General features: G+C 39.3%; 2 protein-coding genes across 3 annotated transcripts in view; one reads left to right on the top strand and one right to left on the bottom strand.

Annotated features, from left to right (window-relative positions):
• Nucleotides 1–8,166, top strand: part of LOC103130491 (vesicular glutamate transporter 1-like) — an 18,364-nt gene extending 10,198 nt beyond the window's left edge. Inside the window, exons 3-13 of the mRNA XM_016665944.1 lie at nucleotides 79–197; nucleotides 272–386; nucleotides 1,641–1,719; nucleotides 2,216–2,302; nucleotides 2,619–2,755; nucleotides 3,314–3,463; nucleotides 3,985–4,117; nucleotides 4,864–4,974; nucleotides 5,524–5,651; nucleotides 6,296–6,365; nucleotides 6,795–8,166. Coding sequence (XP_016521430.1) covers nucleotides 79–197; nucleotides 272–386; nucleotides 1,641–1,719; nucleotides 2,216–2,302; nucleotides 2,619–2,755; nucleotides 3,314–3,463; nucleotides 3,985–4,117; nucleotides 4,864–4,974; nucleotides 5,524–5,651; nucleotides 6,296–6,365; nucleotides 6,795–7,057 — 1,392 coding nt within the window. The 3' untranslated portion in view covers nucleotides 7,058–8,166. The remainder of the gene's footprint in view (nucleotides 1–78; nucleotides 198–271; nucleotides 387–1,640; nucleotides 1,720–2,215; nucleotides 2,303–2,618; nucleotides 2,756–3,313; nucleotides 3,464–3,984; nucleotides 4,118–4,863; nucleotides 4,975–5,523; nucleotides 5,652–6,295; nucleotides 6,366–6,794) is intronic.
• Nucleotides 8,167–12,069: 3,903 nt separating this feature from the next.
• Nucleotides 12,070–20,969, bottom strand: LOC103130485 (uncharacterized). 2 transcript variants are annotated; one of them, XM_007541886.2, is made up of 9 exons: nucleotides 20,788–20,969; nucleotides 18,352–18,393; nucleotides 18,034–18,255; nucleotides 17,657–17,935; nucleotides 16,132–16,407; nucleotides 15,345–15,548; nucleotides 14,308–14,421; nucleotides 13,821–14,036; nucleotides 12,070–13,715 (listed from the first exon to the last, which is right to left on the bottom strand). In XM_007541886.2, the coding sequence occupies exons 1-9, from the start codon at nucleotides 20,819–20,821 to the stop codon at nucleotides 13,504–13,506; spliced, it is 1,599 nt and encodes a 532-aa protein (XP_007541948.1). In that variant the 5' UTR covers nucleotides 20,822–20,969; the 3' UTR covers nucleotides 12,070–13,503. The 2 variants fall into 2 exon arrangements, with proteins under 2 accessions (XP_007541948.1, XP_007541946.1); XM_007541884.2 differs by having other exon boundaries at nucleotides 12,070–14,036.
• Between the last annotated feature and the right edge of the window lie 4,751 nt (nucleotides 20,970–25,720).

Here is a 25,720-nt window from a genome sequence, read left to right on the forward strand (position 1 = left end):
GTCCCCTCAGTAAATGTGAGCGTGATGTGTTTGTGTCCCCTCAGTAAATGTGAGCGTGATGTGTTTGTGTCCCCTCAGAAAGCTCAGTTCAGCTGGGATCCAGAGACGGTGGGGATGATCCACGGCTCCTTCTTCTGGGGTTACATTGTCACCCAGATCCCCGGAGGTTTCATCTGTCAGAAGTTTGCAGCGAACAGGTCAGCTAATCCTCCTGATGCTCACATTTCCGGGTGTTTTCCCCCTGACCTTTGACCTCTGTGTGCCTCTGCAGGGTGTTTGGCTTCGCCATCGTCGCCACTTCCTGCCTGAACATGCTGATCCGCACGGCGGCGCGGATGCACTTCGGCTGCGTCATCATAGTGAGGATCTGTCAGGGCCTGGTGGAGGTACGGGGAAACATCCTGCTCCAGAAAGTGTCCAAACCGTTTAAACGCAGAACTCTGTCACTTCACAACCTGAAGCTTTGACGATGTTTACTGGAGCCGAGGAGTGAAAAATAAAAACAAAATGTGACTTCAGAGTTTTTTAGATGTAAAAATATAAAAATGTGATTTGTTAATTTATCCCCCTTTACTCTGAAACCCTGAAATAACATCTAGAACAGGAGGCAGGAAATACATGGTAACTTTATTTGAAGGGGTGTGAATAAGACTGACATCACACTGTCATGAACATGAACGAGTCTTTATGAATGTTTCTGACTGTTGTCATGACGTGTCATTCGGTAAATAATGACACTTTTAATGCAAAGTTGCTCTGAAAGTTGCATTGAAAGTCCATTAAAATGCAAACTTTGCATTAAATTATCATAATTTACAAAATCATGCAAAGTTTGCATTTTAATGGACTTTTAATGCAACTTTTAGAGCAACTTTGCATTAAAAGTGTCATTATTTACTGAATGACACTTCATGACAACAGTCAAACATTCATGAAGACTTTATGTTCATGACGATGTGATGTCATGAACATCACACTTTATTTGAAGCACACCCCTTCAAATAAAGTGCTACCAAATACATTTTTATAAATATGTACCATATAAAGTTAACTGAAGATTACTTCTAATAAAATAAACCATCTATTACAAAAGAAAACAATGACTATAAAGTAAGAACGAGTTGAGCGCTTCCCATAATTATAGAACTGAAGGAAGAAAGTCTGTAGTTAGTAACTTTTAAGAGCCTGTTGTACATATAAGCAGATTTTACATAAGAAAACTCCTTTTATTGCATGCGAGAGGCTGGGGTTGCTAGGTAACAGGAAGGGCTTGGCTGGGGTTGCTAGGTAACGGGAAGGGCTTGGCTGGGGTTGCTAGGTAACGGCACCAAGTGGAACTCGGAAATTTTTCCTCACCATTAAGGAATTATTTACATAAATGAAACTCATATCTTGCTGAAAAGTTAATTTTCAGTTAGTTTTGTGATATTTCAAGGGAACGGAGATATGTGTGTGTGTGTGTGTGTGTGTGTGTGTGTGTGTGTTTTTGCAGGTGTGTGTGTGTGTGTGTGTGTGTGTGTGTGTGTGTGTCTGTCTGTCTGCCTGTTGATGTGAAACGTTTGAAGTCCATCAAACTCTGGTTGTCATGTGACAAAGTGTGAAAGTGGAGAAGAGGTGTGAGGACTGTGGTGATTAACCAGCCGTCTCTGTGCCACGGCATCTGGGCCAAATGGGCCCCGCCGCTGGAACGGAGCCGCCTGGCCACGACGGCCTTCTGTGGTGCGTTCAGGGGCCGCCGTACATCACACTGCTGCTTCTTGCTGTTCAGCAGAATCATCACGATACATTTTGACAATAATCTAACCTGAAATCCAACACAGCTGTTGATTAAAACTGCTGCTGCTTTGACATAAATGCTGCTGGATTGAAAACCGTCCCAGAAGTTTCACGATAAACGATAATATTGTTGTTTTCAGACCATTTTCCAGTAACATGATGTTAGAAAACTTCAAAGATCAATAAACTTTACATTCTAATGAAGATTTAACACTGGAACTGGAAACATTTTAAATATCCAAGATAAATAAACAAAGCAACAGAAACAACAAAATGAACTATGAAGTCACTGTAAACAAAATGATCTTTTAAAATCAGAGCTATTTGAGGCCAAAGCAGCTGAAAGAGGAAAACGATAAATCCTGCAAATGGAAATGATCGACTTTGTTTTCATTCATCATGTGGTTAACGTTCTTAATGCATGTCTGTGGTTCTGCAGGCTCTTATGCGGGCGCAGTGATCGCCATGCCGCTAGCTGGAATCCTGGTCCAGTACTCGGGATGGTCCTCCGTCTTCTACGTCTACGGTAAACGACCTTTGACCTCTGGCCTTCTCAGAAAACACAGAGAGAACCCTGTCTGCAGGATAAACACTGCGACAAAACTAAATCTTACAAAGTATTTTTGGTCTAGTTTCAATCTTGGTGCAAAGTAAGAAAAGTTCAAAGATGGAGCAGCTTGTTTCATGTAAATATTTAATTACAGTAGATTCTTTAGTTCCTCTGGCAGATTGTTTCTCTTCTATTAGCAGCTCATTAATGTTTTAGAAGCTGTGATGTTTTGCATGTTTCCTGAACACAAACTGACCTGTTTGTCTCGACCTTTGACCTCTGAACCCTGCAGGGACCTTTGGGGTCATGTGGTACTGCTTCTGGATCCTGGTTTCGTACGAGAGTCCGGCGGCTCACCCGACCATCACGGAGGAGGAGCGGACGTACATCGAGGAGAGCATCGGCGAGTCGGCCCAGCACACGGTGACGGTCAGTCACATCGTATTACTGCCATTTTTCTCCCATCATTATTACTTTTTCCTCATTTTATTATCATTTTTTACATTATTATGACTTTTTCTTATTATTACAACTTTATTCTTGTAACATTGTGACTTTATTGTATCATTTCAACATGACTCTGGTAATTTTCTGACTTTTTCCTCATTTCAACCTGCTGCTGTACGACTTTATTCTCAGTATTACGTCGTTTCTCATAATGTTCTGACTTTCTTGTTGCAGGTTATTTTTTTCTTAGCCTGGCTTTAGTTCTCCGTCATAGAAAACAAATACACAACATGACATCAGTTCCTTCCAGCCATAAGCTTCATCATGAAGGTTTTCTTATTTCTTTTAAAACGGACTCAGATGTTTGTGTTGAGTCAGAAAACGGCAGCAGCTTCTCTGACAGATCTGTGAACCGCCCGTTTCTCTGTCAGCCCAAAGTTTCAGACTGACCACAGTTCCAGTTTCTGCTGGTCGTTTTTCTCCTGCTGACTGTGAGAACTGTTGTCAGACGTTGAACCGCTGAGCGTTTTGGTGTTGCAGAAGTTCAACACTCCGTGGAAATCGTTCTTCACCTCCATGCCGGTCTACGCCATCATAGTGGCCAATTTCTGCCGCAGCTGGACCTTCTACCTGCTGCTCATCAGCCAGCCCGCCTACTTTGAGGAAGTGTTTGGCTTCGAAATCAGCAAGGTAATTCAGCCGGAGGTTCATCAACCACAGCGTTTATTTTAGGAGGCAGAAAAAACACAAAGCAGAGCAGGAAGTAGAAAAGAAACCAACTTTTTTTGGAGCTTAACGTCATAGAGCTTCACAAACTGTGTGTGAACATCAGTTATCAAGTGATTTCACAGATTTAGGCCTGGACTTTGACTAGGCCAACCAGCAGCCACAGTTTTGGCCAAAAAATCCAAGAGAATTGAGCAACATTTAAAAATGTCAAGCAAATGAAAAGGATGCTAGCTTTTTCAGTTTTGGTTTTTAATGCAATAAATTCCTAATATTTCCACAAAAGAATATTTTTTACATGAAAGAACTGATGCAGCAGAGAAGCCAACAGGAAGAAGCAGCTGCAAGGTTTCCTGACAGTTTGAGGAACAAGAAGCAAAGCCTGAAAATCCAGATAAACAAACAAGTGTTGAGTTGAAAAGGTTTTTTAAAGTTTGACGCCGTCTTTGAGTGGACTGACCTGCGCTTGTTGTCGATGCCTCCAGGTGGGAATACTTTCTGCTCTGCCTCACCTGGTGATGACCATCATCGTTCCCATCGGAGGCCAAATCGCCGACTACCTGCGCTCCAATCAGATCATGACCACCACAAACGTCAGGAAGATCATGAACTGTGGAGGTCAGAAGGAGGAGAAGCACAAAATCTGAACAAATATTTCTTTAGTTTTTAGTGCAAATATCTTAGTTTTGTTTCATTTCAAGTGAAAAACTTATAACTGTTAGCAAGACACAGCAGCTTATTTTGAATGAAAAGTTTCTTATTGATAAGTTTTAGTGGCAGATAATTTCACTTATGACAAGGGAAATGTCTTGTTACAAGTTAGATAATCTGCCAGTGGAACTTGAACATTTTCATCAATATTTAGAAATTATTAACTTAAGCTGCTGAATCTTGCTGAGCAGTTAGATGAGCTGCTGAGATATTTGCACTAGACCGAAAACACTTGGGCTGCTTGTCTTTGCAGAGCAGAAAGTCTGACCTGCATTAAGATCAGAGCAAATAAAAAAGTCATTTTCTGGATGTAAGTTTATGGATTTTATTCTGCCGACTCAGCAGACTGGCTGCGTTTTATCGTTTGGGTCTTTTTAAAGCACACACCCTCCAGTCAGCCTCATTACCAAGTTAAAGTTGTGTGAGCTGTGGTGTGAAAACACCAGGCCACATGAGGCAAACGATGACTAAGTGTTAGCAGAGGCTCTGCCTCGCTCAGCTATTTCTGCTCAGAGATGTTCATACTGGAGAAATGAGGAAGCAGAAACGGGCGCATCATGAGAGAACAGAGCAAAGCAAACAGTTTCCATATCAGTGAGCATTCAGGGCTGAAATGTCTGTCTGTTGTGACCTCTGACCTCTGGTCTGCACAGGGTTCGGGATGGAGGCCACCCTCCTGCTGGTGGTCGGCTTCTCGCACACGAAGGGCGTCGCCATCTCCTTCCTGGTTCTGGCGGTGGGATTCTCTGGGTTCGCCATTTCAGGTGGAGCTCAGTTCAGTTCAGAGAAACGACCCAAAAACGACACGAGAGAAACGAGTTTCAGAGTCGGCACGAGTGGCTGATCATTCACTCATTTAATATGCAAAAGTACATCATCAGGATGTAAAATTAAGTGGAAATTTTGGTATTTTAACAACCAAAATGACAATATAAGTAACAAAAATAACAAAATCAAGCAACAGAAAATGTTTCAGATCAAATAAACAAAATCTTCAGAAAAAAACTGATGAAACTTTAATAAAAGCTTCAGGTTTGAGTCTGTGGCGAGTTTTGGTTAAAACATGTTTGTTTTTCATTCTGTGGGAAGAAAATCCAGAAATTTTACTCAAGTAACAGAAGAAATACTTTATAATAAAATGATTCAATTAAGAGAAAAAAGTACAGCGTAGTAAAAATACTCCGAAAATGAATTTAAAAAAAAGTTACTCAAGTAAATGTAAGTTTTTACAACCCGACTCTGGTTTTAACATTTTAGCGTAAATTTAATAAAATTTTAGCGTAATTTTGACGGCGTTTTATCGTCCTGTGAAGGTTTTAACGTCAACCACCTGGACATCGCGCCGCGATACGCCAGCATCCTCATGGGCATCTCCAACGGCGTGGGCACGCTGTCCGGCATGGTCTGCCCGCTGATCGTAGGCGCCATGACCAAGAACAAGGTGAAGCTCATCCGTCTCTTTCCTCTTATTGATTGTTTGATTGACATGTAACTGTGTTTATGATCCTAACACCTTTTAGCAGCGTGTACATGGGGCTGGTTAACAGCGGTAAGCCCCGCCTCCTGGCTCTGATTGGTTGTTTTTGGTGCATTTCTTCAGTCAGGGGAGAAGAGGACATCGATCTTTTCACACATTCTGTCTCGGTTTTAACAAACGTAAAAAAACATTTTATAAAAGTTACAAACTGCAGTGACTTCCACCCTGACGACCTCTGACCCACCACAAACCTGAAGTTGTGCAACGATTCTGGACAAAAACCAAAGCATTTGTATATTTTATTATCGTGCTGCTGGAAAAGGAACCATTGAAATAAATTCTTAAAATCCTAAAAGGGAGAGAAATCCAGAACTACGGTGACTTTTTAAAAACTGAAGCTGTTTTTCTCTCTGCCTTTCCTGAAATGACATTTTTCTGTTGAGTTTGTGAATTAAAATGTTGCCGCAGCAGCAGCAGTTTGTTCTTGTTTTAACTCCATAAGTTAAACGAGGCCTGAAGTCTACAACAGTTTGTCAATCAGTCTTACTTCTGCCCAGTGTGGGGATTTTTAAGTCCTCCTTTCTAATTGTTTTGTTTTCTGTGTTCAGACGCGGGAGGAGTGGCAGGGTGTGTTTCTGATCGCCTCACTCGTTCATTATGGAGGGGTTATATTTTATGGTGAGTCAAACTTGTCATTGTTCTCTGAAGTCTTCGTGCAAATTTTGTCAGAATGATTTCTGGGAAACATTTCCTGTTTCAGCATTATATATATTTATACACATTAGCTTGTTCAAATATAACCAAACCTCGGATTATGTTTATTCTCTCTTTACTTAAATCATTTCTGAATTTTCTTCAATGCTTTACACATTATTCTCGGTACTTTTACATGTAATGTCTTTAAATTTAAAATTATTACTTTGAAGAAAGTTGCATATATTTGATGTAACTGATTACATTCATGATTTTTAATGACTTATTGCGTGAACAGGCTTATTCATTCATGATTTTGATTTATATTTCCATTTAATAGAAACCCTCCTATTGCTGTGTTTTTTCGGCATTAGCAGGATGCAGATAAATATTTGTGCCTTTTTTTCTGTGCAGGTATTTTTGCCTCTGGGGAGAAGCAGCCGTGGGCCGAGCCGGAGGAGCTGAGCGTGGAGAAGTGCGGCATCCTGGACGAGGACGAGCTCGCCAACGAGACGGAGGAACTGTACCGCTCCAGCGGAGGAGCCGGCTACGGCGCCACCACCCAGAGCTCCGACCCCAACGGAGGCGGCGGCGGCTGGGTCTCCGACTGGGACAGGACCGAGGAGTACGTCCAGCCGGCCGGGACCAACAGCTACGCTTACCCAGGGTTCACATAGAAGCAGCCAGAGAAACACAAACGGCTCAGCAGCAACGAGGAAACCTGAAGGAACCAAAACAGCAACCGGGCTTTTCAGGAAGCCTGACCTTTGAACTTTAAAGACATTTAAAGTGAGGATGGTAGTTAAATGTGTGTCTGTGTGACTGCAGTTAGGAATCAGAAGCCTTTTTGCAAACTTTGACTGGAATCAGGCTTGTTGTTAAGATGAGGCGTCCATGTTTAAGTCTGTTTTCCATCATGACTCGGTTTTTATTGGTTTGATGCTCATTTAAATTTGAGTTATTGTAGCTTGGATGTTTATCCACTGAAACATCACAGACACACAGATCAGTGTTGATCTAAGGGCGTGGGCTGATTTTCCTGGATAACTGAATATAAATAATGGTTAAAAACATGAGTGTAGAGGCAAGACTTTTGTTACACCTTGGAAAATGTAGCAATCCTCACATTGTTGCACAGAAACTCACATCACCATGAACAGCAAGAGAGTTTAATTTATCTAACATGCATTTTTCAGTCTGGAAGGAAGCCAGGATCAGTTCAAAGGGAGAAAATGGAAACTGGTCATAAAACACATCAGATGGGACTCTTTAGGAAATGATGAAGACAACGGCGCCTTCATTTCGGTTTCTCCCTTTTTCTTATTGATATCAACATTTTGTTTTTTTTTTCTCTACATGAAAATTCGTCCCACGGCTCCATTTCATACCTGAAGTATTTCAAAACAAAACAACTGAAACCGACAAACTTTATGACCGATTCTTTGGTCAGATTGTTATTGTTGTGCTAAGCTAGCTTTGGCTAATTAGCAGGTGAAAGGCTAACTTTAGCTTAAGTGACTGATCTCATTTTCCAAATTAAAACTAAAGTCATTATTACGCAGCGTAGGTTCTCCAACATGATTTTGCCATTTTGGGCATCAAATTAAAATGTTTTATTGGTTCAGACCAACAGTGCATCCATTTTGACCCACAGTGGGAAACTTTCAGCATACTGCGACAACTAAAGACAACCAGGTCCTAAATATTATAATATTCAGCAATAGTCTACTGTAAGGAAATGTGATTTTTATAACAAAATATGATGATTTATTTATTTTATTTGGTCCTTTGTAACCATCAACAGGAAGTCATAAATTTATTTTTGTCTGATCATCATAATCTCATTTATTTTGGTTATTTAGAACCAAAATGAATTAAATTAGAGTAAAATCTAAAATATTCAGGTAATGGTGTCCATCTGAAACCTGCTACATTATCTACACAAAAATTAAAGTAATTATACCAAAGAAAAATAAGCTAATCGTTTAGCATAGAACGGTTTGTTAAAGCTAACGACGCCTAAAATGACTTTAGCTGACAGTTAAGTTTGGATTATAAAGTTAATAACACTGTATGAAATGTAGTTTGTTGTATTTACTTTAAGACCAGTTCTTCAGTCAGTGTCTGAATGTTTAGCATAGCTAGCATTAGCTTGTGCTAACTACTTAGCAGCTAACAAGCTAACGTTAGCATAAGTGAAAAAAGTTGTTCTGTGATTATTACTGTGACATTATCATTATTACACTGCAAAGTATTTTCTTTCATCCAGAATACGAGGTTCGTCGAGGTCTGATCTGGTTGTTGGTCTGTAGTTCAAAATGGCCGTCTTGTAGTTTATTCTGTAACTCAGTAAACTGGGTTATTGCTCTGACCTGGTGTTTGGATTAAAGACGTAGCCCAGCAGGTTTCTGTGTGAACATTTCTCTTGGGTGAAAATTTGACTAAATCTAAAGTTTTTTTCAACCAGCAGAAATTTAGCAGAAAGTTTTTGCAAAATATAGTGTTAATCTTTTATCCTTTAAGAAAAGCATTGTGCCAATACAACAAAATAATGATGTATTCTGTAGTATTGGTTTATGAGGAAGTCAACAGTTGCAGATCTGTTCTGTGTGTAGAGATAAAGATGAAAATTATTTTGTAAAATGAACAGAAAATACAAAAGTTGTTGACCTTTTTGCCTATTGAAGGAAAGTTATTACGCAAAATAACATCTTCATAAATTAGTGTCTGAGTTTAGGTCCTTCATAATTCCGTTTTCATTCAAATCCATCATTTTAATTTCTGATAAATTTGTTTTATATGTGATTTATTTGTTGTTTATGTTAATTTATTGTTCACCAGCTTTGTCTGGCGTTAGCATAGATCTAAATATGAACCAGGAAAAGCACAAACAGCATCAGCACATTAAGTCTTATATCACTCTGACGGACTCTTAAATAAACGAGCCGATAAATCAATTAACTGGTGTATTGTACAAATGCACATAGTTTTATTTTTAGTGGCATGTTCTCATATATTCATATACTTAGATCCCAGAATAAATCTAAAAATAAAGAAATGCCACAGGATGGTACTGAGTGGTGTAAAAGCAAAAACAAGTTAGTTTTTGACTTTTCATTGATTTGTCTCAACTGATTTATTTGTGAAACTGAACTGTTTAAAAAAATCCTGTACATGTGGAAATGTTGTATAATAAAACATAGGGGTGTTGATTTTTGTGCAGTTATCGGATATTTTTGTTTTTTGCTGAAGCTGTTTTTCTTTAAATAGATGTCCATCGCCACGGTTACTGATCTAAAGTCCAAGAAGAGGAAATCAAGTAAAATGGGGAAGAGAAACTAAGAAATGACAAGAAGGAAAATGGCTATTGATCGTATGAAGACCATTTGTTTTTTAACTGACTTCAGCATTAATGAGAAACTGGTTTCACTTCACCAATCCTGAGGTTTTAAGTATGTGTGGCTGCACACTACTGGTCAGCTGGCCTAAAGCCCAATTCATTTTTGTTACTAATATTGTTGGGAAAACCAACACATGGAGCTGGGGAGCTAGGAGAGCTGTTAGCTGCTACCTGGAGGGTAGCTACATGAACAGATGGCCTGACTAACATGCTAACATCAGCTAGTTATACTCTGTGTCACTCTAATGATCAGAATAGCAAGAAAACACTTGAAATATTAAATATATTTGCTTAGATGTATCAAAAATCAAAACAACACTGTTGAAATATGTAGTTATGTCAGAAACAGGATTAATTGGTGCTTTTCTGTTTTAAAAATAATCCTGCGTATTAACAGTAAGACACAAAACATTAGATTTTCAACAGTTATGTCACTACACAGTGAGGTATATTTTCCAAAAATAAAACAACCCAAGCTTTTAAAAGGACGGCGTCACAGTTTTACTTTGATATTTCAGTTTTTTCTTATTACCTGAAAATGTGGATTTTGAAAAGAACAGTCTGCTCTTAATGTAGCTTTAATTAAAATGCAGTTGGTGAATAAAATGGTGTGAACTTAAATTAAACTATATTGAACTGAAAATATGATGAAGCGATTATTGAACTGGGCCTGAAACAGGAAGAAAACAGCTGCGCTTTCATATCTTGCTTTTTGCATGCACGTTTAATCTTGGGTGTGTTTCACAAAATGCAAATACAAAATGCAACCAAATGGCTTTTTATGCATTACTTTCATTTTATGCTGCTTCTAACTGATCTTAATCTGTCGCTCTCAATGCTGATCTGAAGATTTTAAACAGGAAATAAAGATGAACATGGAAACTATAGAAATGAGTGAGGTTATATATTATCATTAGACTGCATCTTGGCTCTTATTCTAGGAGTTCTAGCTCTAAGTTATTTATACTCTGGACAAATTCAGATTTGAAGTCACTTTAATTTAACCACTAACTTTGTTTCCAAAGGAAAATTAGGCAGACAACTGTTAAAAATAATAAAACTCTGTGAAAGGAAGTAATATGTTTGGATTTTTGACAGCAACTATTTATACTTTGCTCAATAATTAAACCACTGATTTTTTGTGTAATCTTAATCAAATCAAACTTCAAATTGCAGAGAACCATAGTTGCATATTTCCTCCCAAACTCATCCTGAAAAAGTCTTAAATTCAGTTAATAATAATAATAATAATAATTTGTCTTGAAATACCTTAATAGCAAGTTTTAAATTTTGTGGTCGGAAAACCATTTAATCTCAAATATTCTATTGATTTATTTTTTTATTCAAGAGAAGGGAACTGGTACGCAATTTACAGGACAAAAAATTACAGCTGGTCAAAATTTCCACTTCTGAATCTTATTGTTTTTTGCTAAGGTACCGACATTTTTCCCCATTGTATTATTATTATTTTATTTATTTTGTTTAGCGTCCTAATTTAATGCCACACTAAATGTTGCTCGTCAACTGCCATAAAAACGAAGAAGAGTATTCTATTTTTTTCTCGCGAGACTTTTCTGTCCGCAATAGTTTTTTTTTTTGAGTCGCGCGCAAACACGTCTCTTGGCTCTTGGCGGTTGATGCTACCGCGAGCTAGCTGCTACGATACCGCTAGCTAGCTGCTACGATACCGCTAGCTAGCATCTGTCATCTTGGGTAAGTGCTGATTTATCGCCGTTTGGGTGGAAGAGCAACACAAACTCTGAAGCTGGAGGTTTAGTGGATTTTAAATAAAAGCACCAATTTGACCGAGGAAAGAATTTTATTTCAACAAATATGTTACTAAGGAGGCAAATACAGACAAGAAGGAAGAGAAAATGAACATGGATTACGGTACTAAGAAAATGGAGACCCACATGAGAACAAATAGGAAAAAGATTTAAAGAAACAGTAAAAAATGTCTTCAACTAAAGTAAGAATGTGACAGTAACTATTTATTTCACATGTAGCACCATTTCTCCCTCAATAGCTATTGAAGTAAATTACTAATTAGCAATTTTCTAAAGATTAATTTTAAAGTTATTTTTTTTTAAATTAAAGTTCTTTGAATTTGAGGCTCTTTCTTTAAGAGACAGACTAAACTCTTCTGGTAATTTCTACATGTTCCTGTTTTTTCAGAAATTGTGTAAGAAACTTCAGTTTAGTCTATGATAGTAACGGAATCAGATAAAAAAAAAAGATTTTGAAAGTGTAGAGTTAATTTAAAAATGTAATAATTTCCTAAAGCCCAAAGGGTGAAGGCCTCATTTGTACTGAAATATTTGTGTTTTTGTTTGTAATAAATGCTCAAAATGACCAAAGTTTCAGCTGGTTGGACATTAAAACAATACATCAAATGGCTTATTACTATCGTCATTTATTATCACTCTGTAGTAAAACACAACTGGACCAAAAAGTGATTTATTCAACTTTTATTTGAGCAGATTTGAACAAAAAATAAAATACTGTATAAATGTTTACAGCTGCGTACAAAAATGTGATTTTTGCAACAAAAAAGGAATCTGTAAGATTAATACTGAAGCATGTAATATTGCATTTTATGATAGAAAAATCTGCATGGGTTACTGCTAAATGTTAATTTTCTTATTCTGAAGCTGTGCATATGTCCTGAAAATGTAATGCAAATGTTGTCAGAACTTAAAGTATGAGTTACATCAGCTTAATCTGTCTAAGCAAGATGAGAAAATAATGTTTATTACTGCAATTCAAAGTACATGAAATATGAAAGCTAGCAATAAAACATGTATGAAAATGACTGAAAAAGAAGAAAAGTGGAAACTCTGCTTCCAGACATGTTTTGTTTGTTGATTGTTTATCTCCCAAAATGAATGTTGTACTTCTATCTGTTGATATTTTAATAATTTGAATTATTTAAATAATAAACAAATAACAGGTGAACCAAAATAGTTATACATACACTCTCCATAGTTATACAATTTATATAAACTGAAATGTATTGAATGTATATTATTATTAGTAGTAGTATTTTTACATACATACGGGCACTGACTGCTTTGAAGAGGTGAGAAGTATCTCACTTTTATTGTAGTAACGTTTATATAGTAGTTTTACCTTACCGTACTTAAATAATATTTTTTAAGTAACAGTAATGGGTTAATAGTTCTGACACTCTATCCAGTAAATAAGCATCTCTCTAATTACTGACTGAATTAAAATGAAAGATACATCAGAAACACATAAATCTACAGTTTTTGTTTGGACAAGTTAATTGTTATAGTATTTTCTATATGCTGTGTCATTGGTAGGTCAAATTAATGTACAGTAAACAGTATGTATTGTCAGTAGAAGTACTTTGTTCTAACATAATATATACTTTACCTTCTATAAGTATCATTTCGATGAACTTTATATTGTGAACAAAATTATTTTTTTCCTGATCTTTAGAATTCCAGGATTTGCAGGCAACTTTTTTTTTTTCTTGTCTGATGATCAATTTGAACAAATTAAATCAGATGTCTTGATCAAACCGTCACTCGGTATTGAGTCGCCTTTATACCAAACACTTTTAACGTTTTGGATGTACTTTTCACTTCTACCTGAGTGAAAATGAATCAAAGTTTAGATTTTCTGACTTGAGGATCATTTCTGGGCGGGTCTGTCCACCATTGGGTGGAAGGAGACCCATCATCCTTCTAAGCCTCTCTCTCATTTCTTCTCTTTTATCTCTTCCACTTTCTCCAGCTCTGCTTGCTTGGTTTTCAGGGTTTCATATTCATCCTTTTGGATTCCTGCTGTCTTCAGAGCTTCGTAACCTCCGTCTCCTCCGCTTTCTGCGCCCGTCCCGCCCTCCGGTTGCTTGGTTTTCAGGGTTTCATATTCATCTTTTTGGATTCCTGCTGTCTTCAGAGCTTCGTAACCTCCGTCTCCTCCGCTTTCTGTGCCCGTCCCGCCCTCCGGTTGCTTGGTTTTCAGGGTTTCATATTCATCTTTTTGGATTCCTGCTGTCTTCAGAGCTTCGTAACCCCCGTCTCCTCCCGACGCTACGTTTTCTCCCAGAGTGTGGTAAACTTCGTCTTTGCCTTCCCGTTTCGTCAGTGCTTCGTATTCGCCGCCTGTCTTCTGTCTGCCCTCTGCTCCAGGTTGAAGTGTGTCGTATTCACCCTCTTTCACTTGCCTCATGTTTATAGCCTCATAATTGGTATCCCCTTGCCTCATCGGGACTTGCTCGTAAATGTCCACTACAATAATAAAAGAGAGAAATGTGACGATGTGTGTTAGCAGAATTGTAAATGGCTTGTACTTCTACATTGCTTTATCAAGTCAGAACCGAGGCTGCCATGCACAAGCACCCTCTGACCACCTCCAGCAGCAGGATAAGCGCTTTGCCCAAGAATATGACCACAGAGGCGACTGGAGCAGGAATCAAACCAGCAACCCACTGATTACGGTCTGATCTCCTACCACCATCACCACCATCGTCAAAAAGTGCAAAACAAGAATGGCACTAACCTCTCTCATTTCTCTTCTTATTCCACTTATAAAATGCCATGGCAAAAATGAGCAATCCCAACAGAACGATGAAAAACAAGATCCCAATCACCGGTCCAGAAATACTGTGATTATCTGAAAAAGAAACATGGAACATCAGGATATGAAATAATAGCAACAGGTAGGGTGTAGCAAGGTTTCATGAAGTTGGGATTGTCATGTTCAAACCCCTAAAGCCTCCTGAGGTTGGACTGTCAACTTGGAAACAGGGCTACCGAGTTTAATTTGCAAGTGAAGTAATACTGCATTCAGACCAAAAGCGATTTGAGTGTCAGAAGCGACTGGTTTACATACAATGTCTACGTGGATGTTTGTTTATGGCATGATGAGAAGTCTGGCAGCACGTCTCATGTTTGAAATGTTTAACATTTGATGGGCAACGATGCTGGAACTGAACTTTTACCAGTCAGAGAGACTCCTGTATGCTATTCCCTGGCCTGTGAGAATGCCATAGCGGTGGGATGTAACTGGTGTCCTGCCAGGAGATGTAGGCACCATCACAGATCAGCAGGTTGTCAAACTGGGCTTTATGAGCACACAGCTAGTTGGTGAAACTCACCTGAATTCAAACATGGCGCAGAGGCGTACTTGCTTTCATTAACTAAAGCCAAGACACACTCTCAATTTTTCACCCACCATTGTACAAAGAGACTGGAAGAGGAAAAAAGCCAAGAGACTCTTCCCAATGCGCATCAAGAGCAATTCTGACACTTGATATCAAGCGTCTGACATGCGAAATGCTGAACGCAGCATTAGAAGTTGTTTTCAGCGTCCATCTACGTTGTTGCTAGCTCCCCAGTGAGGAGAGTAGATATTGACTGTCACTAGAAGACACTAATTTACACCATCATCTAGTTTGGATGATTGACCACTGATGATTAACTCGCTCAGTTCACTGAGCAGTTTACTTTTTAAAGTAAACTGCAAGCTTACAGGAAGCTTGCAAGAAGCTTGCAGGAAGCTTGCAGGAGGAAGCTGGTTTATAAGTAGATACTCACATCTCACAGCATTGCTGGGTAAAGTCCTCATGTTATCCATAACAGCTCTGCAGTGGTAAGTACCGTCGCCGTCTGGATGTTTGTTTTGACCGAGCATTGTCCAGGAGGCACCATTTTGCTTGTAGTACATGTATGACCCCTGTCTATCACATGATGGACAGGAGCACCCCATGGTGTCAGACAGCACCGCTCTGACGGGGCAAACTGGAGCAGGCAGAACGAGTCCATTACAGCCGGGCCAAAAGTTATTCAAACCTCACAGCAGACGAGATTTACTGGCAAATATATAAATCCGTCAGCTAACTGCAATACTTAAGTGAAACAAGAACAGCTTAGTTAAAATGAATTTGACAAGCATTTTATCCAAATTTGATGTTTTGGTGTCCGTAGTTAGGAAGATACTGATGAGCTCCAGACCTGAACTCCAACATCTGCACCACTACTGACCCGAAAGCACAAAAAAAGTCAGCCTCTAGTTAGTCACAACTAAAAAAAACCCAAAGATTTTGGGGTGGTTTTTTTCTGTCAATTGGTTTTACAGTTGATTGGAGCTGATAACATGTTCACCAGCTCAGAACCAGACAAAGGAAGCCGATAAAAAGAAAGCCCAGCTAATGGCAACGGCCTTCAGTGGAGCATTGACTGCAGCTTCTGGAGAGAAGGACAGCTGCTAGTCTGATTCCAGTAAAACTACTTAGCAGTCAACAGCAAACTGTAAATAGATGACATCGGTCGTACGTAGAACAATAACAATGGCATTCAGAAAGGGACGGCTGAGTTTACATACCATGGACAGGTACATCCTGAACATCAGAATCATATACATGTGGGTCCACTGTCTGGTCCTTGTATCTGTAGGTGGCTTTACACTTATATCTTTCCACCCCAGGTTCATTAACTGTAGGGATATTATACGTATCTCCCTGAACGCTCATGATGTTGGTGTTCTCTTTGTAGAAGACAGATTTAGTAACTTCCTTCGTTCCCCACACAAGACATTTCAGGGTCATTTTCTCTCCTGCTATTGCAGGGAACGGATACATTTCCAGAATCACTTCATTGTCTGAAAGACAGTTGGAACAGGATTAAACGAAAGAAGACTAAAAATACTCCAGCATTTAAAGTTTATTATGTTTGGAAATTATTATTTTGCACTGGTAAAGTTTAATATTCATAAACTACAAGACCACGGTGAACCCCCAGTATTTGGATTGGCTAATGCCGCAAATAGCTAAAAATCTGTGAATACTGGAAAACATAGTTATAGCTGCCTATTTTATAGTTCAAAGGTCAAATATACCTTAATATGCATTGATGTTCAGTGGAAACTGTTTTAGCACTATCACAGCAGTTCATATCTGTGGCTTTCCTTAGACAGCCACAGATATCCAAGGAAAACGTAGAAACCTCCCCAAGAACCATCTTGCCTACATTCCTGGGGGGTTTTTACCAATCAGCACCAACAGCACATAAAACAGCTGAAACACTGGGTGCCTTTGAATCTTAAAACTCACCTGCTTAGAGTTGCTTATGGCTAAATTAGGGTTAGAGTGCAGGGTTTGATGTCTTCGATATTTTTAATGTTTTTATCTTTACTTTTTATCTATTTATTAATTTCTTTTTATTTCTCTTTCTCACTATCTACGTGTTAATGATGTAAAGCCCCCCGGAAAACGTCCCAGTTAAGCGACGTTTAACTAAAGTCCTTCGGGGTTTAGAGTCCCAGTTGACGGTGTTTCAACTAAAACCTAGAGGTTGGAGTCCTTGTCAAACGGTGTTTTTGACTAAAGTCCCAGAGGGTTGGAGCCCCAGTTAAACGACGTTTAACTGAAGTCCTAAAAGGGGTTTTAATGTTTTTATCTTTTTTTTTTTCCAAAATCTCTTTCTCACTGTTTATTCAATGCCACATGCTGTTTTTATTTTAATTATGTAAAGCACTTTGAAATGCCTTGCTGCTGAAATGTGCTATACAAATAAAATTTGATTGATTGATTGATTGATTGATGTCCAGTAGCTTTGCACCGCAGCATTTCAGGTTCCCAAGCAGCATTTTACTTCACAATATATTAGATATGAAAACTCTGCGACTAGGCAAATCTTCTGCAAATAATTTGGAGTTACCTTCCACAGAAAACCCTTAAATAGTGAACCATCAGTAGGCGGGGGTCCACTGTAGTTTTTACAGTTTTATATAGAGGTTGGTAGGCAAGGCTTTCTAAACTGACCAGACTAAACCAGGCCTTTTCTAAGCCATATATTAACTTGTTGGTGATGTGTCTCTAATAAGGGCATGAAATTAATATTAACCCTACCAGTGGTCCTGAGAACGACTTGGTTACTTCTGCTTGTATTGTTCTTTTCACACCAGTAGATGGTCTCGGGGACTTTCAGTTCTGTAGTTTCAAAGGTAAATGATGTTGGATTTTTGTTGTTCAATTTCAGTTTAATTGTTCTGGTCTTCATTCCCCGGTTGACCCTGCACCACCATCCCTCCAGTCCGTCATCGTTTGTAAGCTCCAGCAGGACTTTGGCGTTCTTGCGCATCACTGGCTGGCCTGTTGTGATGCTAAGTGATGCGATGGGAACGTATTCTGTGTTGGACACAAACACATTCATCATAACAATCAGTTAACTATTTATTTCTCATCTTTGGGAGTTTGAGCTCCGTATTTTCCATCTGTATTTTTACCAAAAACTTTTAAGTTGAAGTCATCGCTTGTTTGGCCGTTGCTTATACAATTATAGATTCCCGAGTCCTTGGAGGAAGCAGCTGCTATCTTCAGGGTGTTACTTTGGTTTTTCTTGTTGCCATTAAACTTCCAGATTGCTGTGCTCCCATCCTGACTATCATTACAGTGCAAGTACAGCAAATCTCCAGCGAAGATCGGTGACAGGTTGGGAGTCATGTACACTAAGGATGCAGAGGATTTAAAAATCAGAGCATTATTGTCTGAGGAAATGACCTTGAGGAAGTAACATGGAGGATCTGTCAGAAAACTTGGATTACCTGTTGGTTTCTGCTCAGTTCGCACCAGGAGAGCGATCACTGCTGCATTATTGAGCAAAATAAAGTTAATTTGTTTTCAGTAATCAGACACATTTCTGATCAGTTTAGAAGTATTTCCTAAACTTGTGCTGAAATTAACTTGAAAATGTTAGAATTAAAATATTCTGTTTGATAGAAAGATTCAGTAAAAAAAACCTTTTGATAATTTTTTTCATCTGCATGTCGTCTTATAACGGAAAAGGACTTCAATTATAAAACAAACTACATATTTGATTACATTACCTTTAACAAATCATATACCTAAATGCAATTATATAAATCTTTTAAAAAAAATTACTTTAACAATTGGTTTTAATTGGCCCAACAAACTAGCATTTGTTTGAAATTTTTCACATTCAGGTAATCATGTATTTAAAGTCAGAAAAATAAAATCTTTATTTAGATCTGCATTATTTATTTAAAACATCGAATTTAGAATCACAAAATGACTTAAATTTAGCTGTTCTACATCATCTCCCATACACTTTTGTGTTTGTTTTTATTTTATTTATTTTGATGTAGCTTTAGTCAGAAGGCTAAATAAAGCTACCTGCACAAAACAACAAACTGAAATTAATTTATTTGAAATGCAGTTGATTTAATGTTTTTGTGATAAACTAAAGCTTCTAAATGAAAAGATATTCTGATGTTCCATAAATCAATTAATAGATTATTAATAAGGATGCACAGATTGTTCGGCACCAGTTTCTTTAAGTGCTTGGCGTTCAGCAGATGGTTTCATGTGAAACCGTCTTTATCTGCTGATCTTACCTACCATCGCAAAGGTCTGAAAGTCGCCCACTGTCCTCTTCTGATCTTTACATTTTTGAGAGAGGACTGAAAAACAGCCACTCCCCAGGTCACGTCTGCACAAAGCTGCTGTATTTGGGCACTTTCATTTTGCACCACAAGGAAACCTAAAACTCAACGCTTCATGCTTTAAGTTGGCATGTTAGTTTGTCCTTAACTGACACCAAACCTGTTGGTAAAAGCAAATACTCCAAAGCACTTTGTTTTTGATAAGAGGCTCAGAACAGGTTTGTAGTTTGTATTTTTGAAATGTAAAAAGTTAAAGGAACTGAATTTTTTCTTCTACACTGAACAAAAATATAAAGCCTCACGTCAAATACAAGAGTTTTATGAACATTTGGGTTACGCATTATATAGAGAATCTCAAGCTATATTTTCAGTAATTACTGATCTTCTTATCGGCATTGATAACATCGCGGTGGTTCGGCCGTTTGTAGCGGGTTGACTGTCCTTTGGACATGATACGGGTCGAGCTGAGGAGTTTGATTGTGACCCTGTTGGCTTCTCACAGGCGGCTACAGACAGTCTGAGGTGTGATGGTCAGAAGTCTCATCAGCTGTGTGTCGCTGGTCTGAGCCGATCCTCAGATACGTTGGATGTGGTGATCTGGAGTCGGTCAAACGAGGATGAGGAGGATCTGCAGTAGAGCCAGTCTGTTGGAAACCAACTCAAATGGCCGATGGTCCGATAACAGACACTGAGCCGTGCAGCTGCTGCTCTGCTGGACGTCCTCCATCCAACATGCCAACGGCTCCACATAACATGAGGCTTTATGACTGGTGACAAAATGTGACATGTTGGGGCCTTTTATTGCCCAGCTGTTCATTTTGTCTGATCACCCAGTGGACATGCCCCACAATGCACCGAGTAAAACAACAACTCACTGAGTATTAATGCTGACTGACAGCAGTTTGGATTAAAAATTCATCTCAAATCAAGAAAAATATTACTTTTGTTCTATAAAATGTCAGCAAATGTTCATTTACAGTTGTTAACTCCACATGGCAACAACATCTGACGTGGCCGTTTATATTTTTGTTCAGTGTAGTTTACTTAGTTCAGTTGTTTGGACAAAAATGCTGTGAATGTTTTATTTATATTTGATAGAACTGCCTCAAGTTCAGATAAAACAAGTTTCTATTATTTTACAGGCATCGTTCAGTGTTTTTCAATAAAATAAAATCAGAACATTAGAAAGGTATTCTCACCTTGCAACAATTAGATGTTAATTATTTTTTTTAAATTGGCAAGTCAGGTTTTTTAAAGATTGGTTGACCAGAAAATGCAATAGTTTCACCCTGTGTTTTCTCTAATTCATCTCCTGCATGTCAACCATTCTTGGTTTTGCTGCACCAGGAAAACACTGAAAAAGCGAGAAACATTGCTGCTTGTATATCTGTTGGTTTGGAAATGTTTTCAGGGAAACGATGAGTCGACAATAAAACAGAACTGACTTGAACTGAAACTGAAGGCAGAAGCTTAAAAGCTTTTGTTACTCATCAAGTAAAAACAACACCAGCCAAACCAGTAAAAAGTGAATGTTTAGAGATCAGCTGGTTTCGATCTGATAACGGCTTCCTGCCTTACCTGCCAGCAGCAGCAGTTTCCGTCCACCTGTCATCGTTCCAAACAAATCAGACAAGAAGTCAGCTCATCCGCTGGGCGCTGACAAATGGCCTCAGTCAAAACTGTAGAGTCAAATATTCACTCCTGTTGAGGAAGTTCAGTGGTGTTATGATGCTGGAGGGTTGGAGCAAACACTAAAATGCTGCAACAAGGAAACAGAGCACGCTTTCTGAGAAAAGACCTTGTGAGGGTTCTGACATAAACCAGACAGAGAGACGCTGAATGGAATCCAAAAATAACATTAGAATGAAACTACCAAATAAAAGAAACATTAAAGAAATGGTCAAATTAAATTGAAGAAAACCAAATTTCTGTCATAAGGTGGTGTGGTTGGTGGTGAGGAGAGAACCTGAGACCCAGGTATGAAGATGATAATGAAGGTTTAATGAAGAGATAAAGCTCAAAAAACAGTCCAAGACAGGCAGCACGGCGAGAGGCAAGCACACAGCTAGATGCCGGTAGCAACTGACTACAGAGACTGAAACAGAGCTGACGCAGACACAGGACTTAGCAGTTCAACTGCGACGACGGACAGATGCAGACCAAGACGTATGTTGACAACAATAGACAAACTTAGACAAGGACCCGATGAGGAACACAGACAACAGGTGGGTTTAAATACACACGGGGTAAATAAGGGAAAGAGATACACCTGGGAAACAATCAACGGGGAAGACGCAGAGACAGACTCACAGGGAACAGGACTACACAGAAACTCAAAAATAAACACACAGAAACACGGATCGTAACAGTTCCCCCTCCTCAAGGGGCGGCTATCTGACGGCCAAACAGAAAAGTCCAAAACCAAAACGACCCAACAGGGCGGGCGGAGGGGCGACGGCAGGAGGGCCAGAAATCAAAAACTAAATCCAAACAGGAACTCAGATACGGGAAACAGTCCGGGGGCCGACCACGGCACAGGAGGTGGAGCTCCCGTGGAAGGTCGGGAGGGCGACGATGCAGGAAGCGGAGCTTGGGCCGGGGAGGGCGACGACGCAGGAAGCGGAGACGTGGAGGAGGGTCAGGCGGTCGCTGCCGCCACCGCAGCAGGAGGCTCTTGGGGCCGGCTGCCGGTCCTGGATGGCTGGCAGAGGGGTCGGCCGGCAGGAGGCTCGGACGGAGAAGGAAACTCTGGAGCGCCGGCAGGACGGCCGGTTGAAGGCTCTGGAGCCCGAGACTCGGGGGGGGCTGCACTCCGGCAGCGGGAACGCTGGGACTGGCCACGCCACTAGAACCAGAAACCAGGCCTGATATCTGGGCAGAGTGATGGACTCAGACTTGAATCTTCAGACACATAAAGACGGTTACAAAGTCGGCCTTCTGCCACCTGAAGAACATTTCAGATGATAGAAACAACAGGATCTGGAGTAACTCAATGACTTTTTAATTAGTCACCTCCACCAGCTCCACTTCATTTCTGTTTTTTAAGATGCAGCTTCTTCTCGTACCTTTTNGGAGCAAACACTAAAATGCTGCTACAAGGAAACAGAGCACGCTTTCTGAGTAAAGACCTTGTGAGGGTTCTTACATAAACCAGGCAGAGAGACGCTGAGTGGAATCCAAAAATAATCTTAATTTATTACAAAAAAGTTCAAAAATAATTAAACAATGAAGAACTGGGCCCAAAAACTGAGGTCAACATAACAAACTACAACTCAGGTGTTAACACAAAGAACTCAGGCACAAAACTGACCTAAAACATGAGGGGAAGTTAATAGTGGCTGATCAAACCACTGCTGACACAGGGGGTGATTAAACACACAAAGGCTTAAACAAATACTAATCAATACAATACCAAATCTTTAAATTAAACAAACATTAGAATGAAACTACCAAATAAAAGAAACATTAAAGAAATGGTCAAATTAAATTGAAGAAAACCAAATTTCCTCGTCCCCTGGCAAACAGATGGAATAACCCGCTGAGGAGGTTTCAGCCAAATATGGACGTCGATCAGCTGGAGCTCTTCTGACCCTCCAGCAGCTCCGAAGGAAACTGGTAACTCAAAACAAATAATTTAATTTGTTGCATTTAACAAAAATATAAAGAACTGACAAATAAAGTTAACTAAATGTGTGCACTGCAAACAGTTAGCTAAAAAGTCAGACTAATGAAAATAATTTTAAAAATAAAAATCTAAACTATTCACTAATTAATGAGAAGGATAAACAAAACGATTACATTCAGGTCTGTGTGACAGTAGAGTCAGCTGTCACACAGACCTTCCTTATTGATCACAATAATGATGATTATTTCTACCGAAATGAGATGTTTCAGATGTTAAAACCTCAGATAGTTTAAATCAGAATTGTCTGAGAACTTATTACTGCTAAGAAAATAGCAGAAACTCAATTCCAGGTTCACAATGAAACCTGCAGAGAGACGGCGAAGCCATCGCTCGACACGAACACAAGCAACAGAAACATTCACTTCCTCCTGCCTTCTAGGTGACAGATTAGCAAACTCTGTTATGACTGTAGACTGTAACAAAAAAAAGAAATCTCTAATTTACTGTAAAATACCAGCTGGTGCTGTTGCTAGAACCTTACCCAAGAAATATGGTAACATTTTACTGTATTCACATGGTAAATTTCTGCAGTTGCTACAATTTTACCTTATAAATATGATAAATTTTTGGCAATCACAGCTGCTGGTATTTTAGGGTAAATTAGAGACGATTTTTTTACGTGCCTGTGGTGAATTTACCAACTTCTTCACAGAGACATTTAAAAAGATTAGATGATCAATCTGCACATCAAACCCAGTGTCAATGCATAACAAATGCAGAGAAAATGGCTGAATTTCAACAACTGATGCATAAAACCTGAGAAGATATTATAAATCAGTTGAGCTTCTTCAGAACGTCCTGCCTGTCATTTCATCTGATCTGATCCGAATAGAAACCTCATCGCTCTCATCAGGTGTTTCCCCCCAGGCTTTGAACACAGCAGTGATCAAACCACTGATTAAACAGGATCAATCTGGACCAATCACTGCTGCAGAACTACAGGCCGACCTCTGACCTCCCATTGATGGAACGGAAATACAATTTTAGGAGTTGTTTTGCAAGGGAAACCGTCTGGCTCCCGTCGGGGTCATGCGTAGGAGCGAGGATTGGTGAAAACCCAAGACTGGGGGGGAAATATTCTGTCTGCGCAGATAAGAAGACAATAAACCTCGATTCATCTGAACACGGAGCAGATTTTGATTCCAGGAGGTCGACCCCTAATTCTCTGAACTTCCAAATTCACATCCAGTGTAAAACGGAGCCAGAACTCCTATGCAAATGAAGTCCAGTAACGCCATTGGTCGAAGCTTCCCAATGCACACCAGTAGAGCTGAGACAATAAAATCTGACATCAGAAAGAGAAATTGAGAAATTTTGGATTTCTGTAATGATGCAGTTGTGATGTCTTTGGTTTCTGTAGATGTGCAAATTAAAATCTCTTCCCGTTTTTGGCCTTGAGCAGAAAGGAATCGGAGTGCTGTCTATCATTTCTTTATTCATATGTTCCTTAAGTTTAACCACCTTTAAATTCCTCTAACATTCATCTGTCAAACTGTTGAAAAAGCTGTGTCTGTTTTAAGTAAATTTCTGAACAACAACGTTTTTCAGTCTGGTTTCCATGGTTACAGCATTGCTGAGGCTGGCCTAGTCAAAGTGTTTGGTGAAATCCATTTAAACACAGACTGGACGAACCACAGCGCTGGTTCTGTTGGACCTCAGTATCGATCATGACATATTACTGAATCGACTGGAGAGTTGGGTCGGACTCTCCGGTCCAGAACTCAACTGGTTCGAATCTCACATAAAGAACAGGGATTTCTTTGTTTCCAAAGGAAACATCACACTGGAGAAATCACATCACATCTCCTGCTAGCTCAGATTATAACGAGTAATAAAATTATCTTCCATATCTACGCCGATGACACACAGCTCTACATCACAATGTCACCAGGTGACTCAGAACCCATCCAAGTACTGACCAGAACCAGAAACCAGGCCTGATATCTGGGCAGAGTGATGGACTCAGACCTGAACCTTCAGACACATAAAGACGGTTACAAAGTCGGCCTTCTGCCACCTGAAGAACATTTCAGATGATAGAAACAACAAGATCTGGAGTAACTCAATGACTTTGTAATTAGTCACCTCCACCAGCTCCACTTCATTTCTGTTTTGTAAGATGCAGCTTCTTCTCGTACCTTTTGGTCCTCTACACCAAACGCTGGAAGGACAAGCAGGCCTAATACAGATCTGACCTCTTCAGACCAACTACTTAATGACAGGGACCTCCAAAGGCATTTAAATGGGACAAAAAGGCAATAAAACATTTTAATAATTTACTACCCTGACCTTTTAAGGTTAAACCACATTAAACCCCAACATGTGTAACTGCGGAGCAAACTGTCCTGTTTCTGAGTCCTGAGTCCTATCAGTGGTCTGTAATTACCAGTCAGGATTCTCCCTGTTTGGTTTTTCTGGATGTTTTTCCTCCATTTTCTCATCTGACCAATCACATCTGGGCTCATGTTGTAAACAGTGAAGGAACAAAGCATGTTGTAGAACTCACTTTATGATTTCTGGGACAAAACTGGAGAAAACAACTCAACAAATTAATTTCATGTTCAGTTTTGCTTTGTTTCCTCATGCTGACCATTGATTAGTGATTATTTACAGGTTTGGCAGGAAGGTTCAGAATCCGATGGATCCTGTCGGAAAGAAGATGTCTACAGATTAGAGTTAAGTCATAATCTGCATTTGCAAACCAAAACTTCCTGTGTTTTTTCTAATTTTAGAAAGTCTGAATCAAATAATCACAAAATGAAAACATAATCAGAACTCATCACTGATTGATGAGCTTAAAGCAGGTAAACCAAGTGATACAGTGAA

Source organism: Poecilia formosa, unplaced genomic scaffold, assembly GCF_000485575.1.
Source record: "Poecilia formosa unplaced genomic scaffold, Poecilia_formosa-5.1.2 Scaffold639, whole genome shotgun sequence".
NCBI classification, from domain to species: domain Eukaryota; kingdom Metazoa; phylum Chordata; class Actinopteri; order Cyprinodontiformes; family Poeciliidae; genus Poecilia; species Poecilia formosa.

What these genes read in the sequence shown, in the direction of transcription:
- LOC103130485 (XM_007541884.2), bottom strand. Translation starts at nt 20,821, where the DNA reads ATGACAGGTGGACGGAAACTGCTGCTGCTGGCAG. An exon ending in AACTGAGCAGAAACCAACAG is followed by an intron (nt 18,256 to 18,351) that starts GTAATCCAAGTT and finishes CTGCATCCTTAG; the next exon opens with TGTACATGACTCCCAACCTG. An exon ending in TCAGGATGTACCTGTCCATG is followed by an intron (nt 15,549 to 16,131) that starts GTATGTAAACTC and finishes TGCCTGCTCCAG; the next exon opens with TTTGCCCCGTCAGAGCGGTG.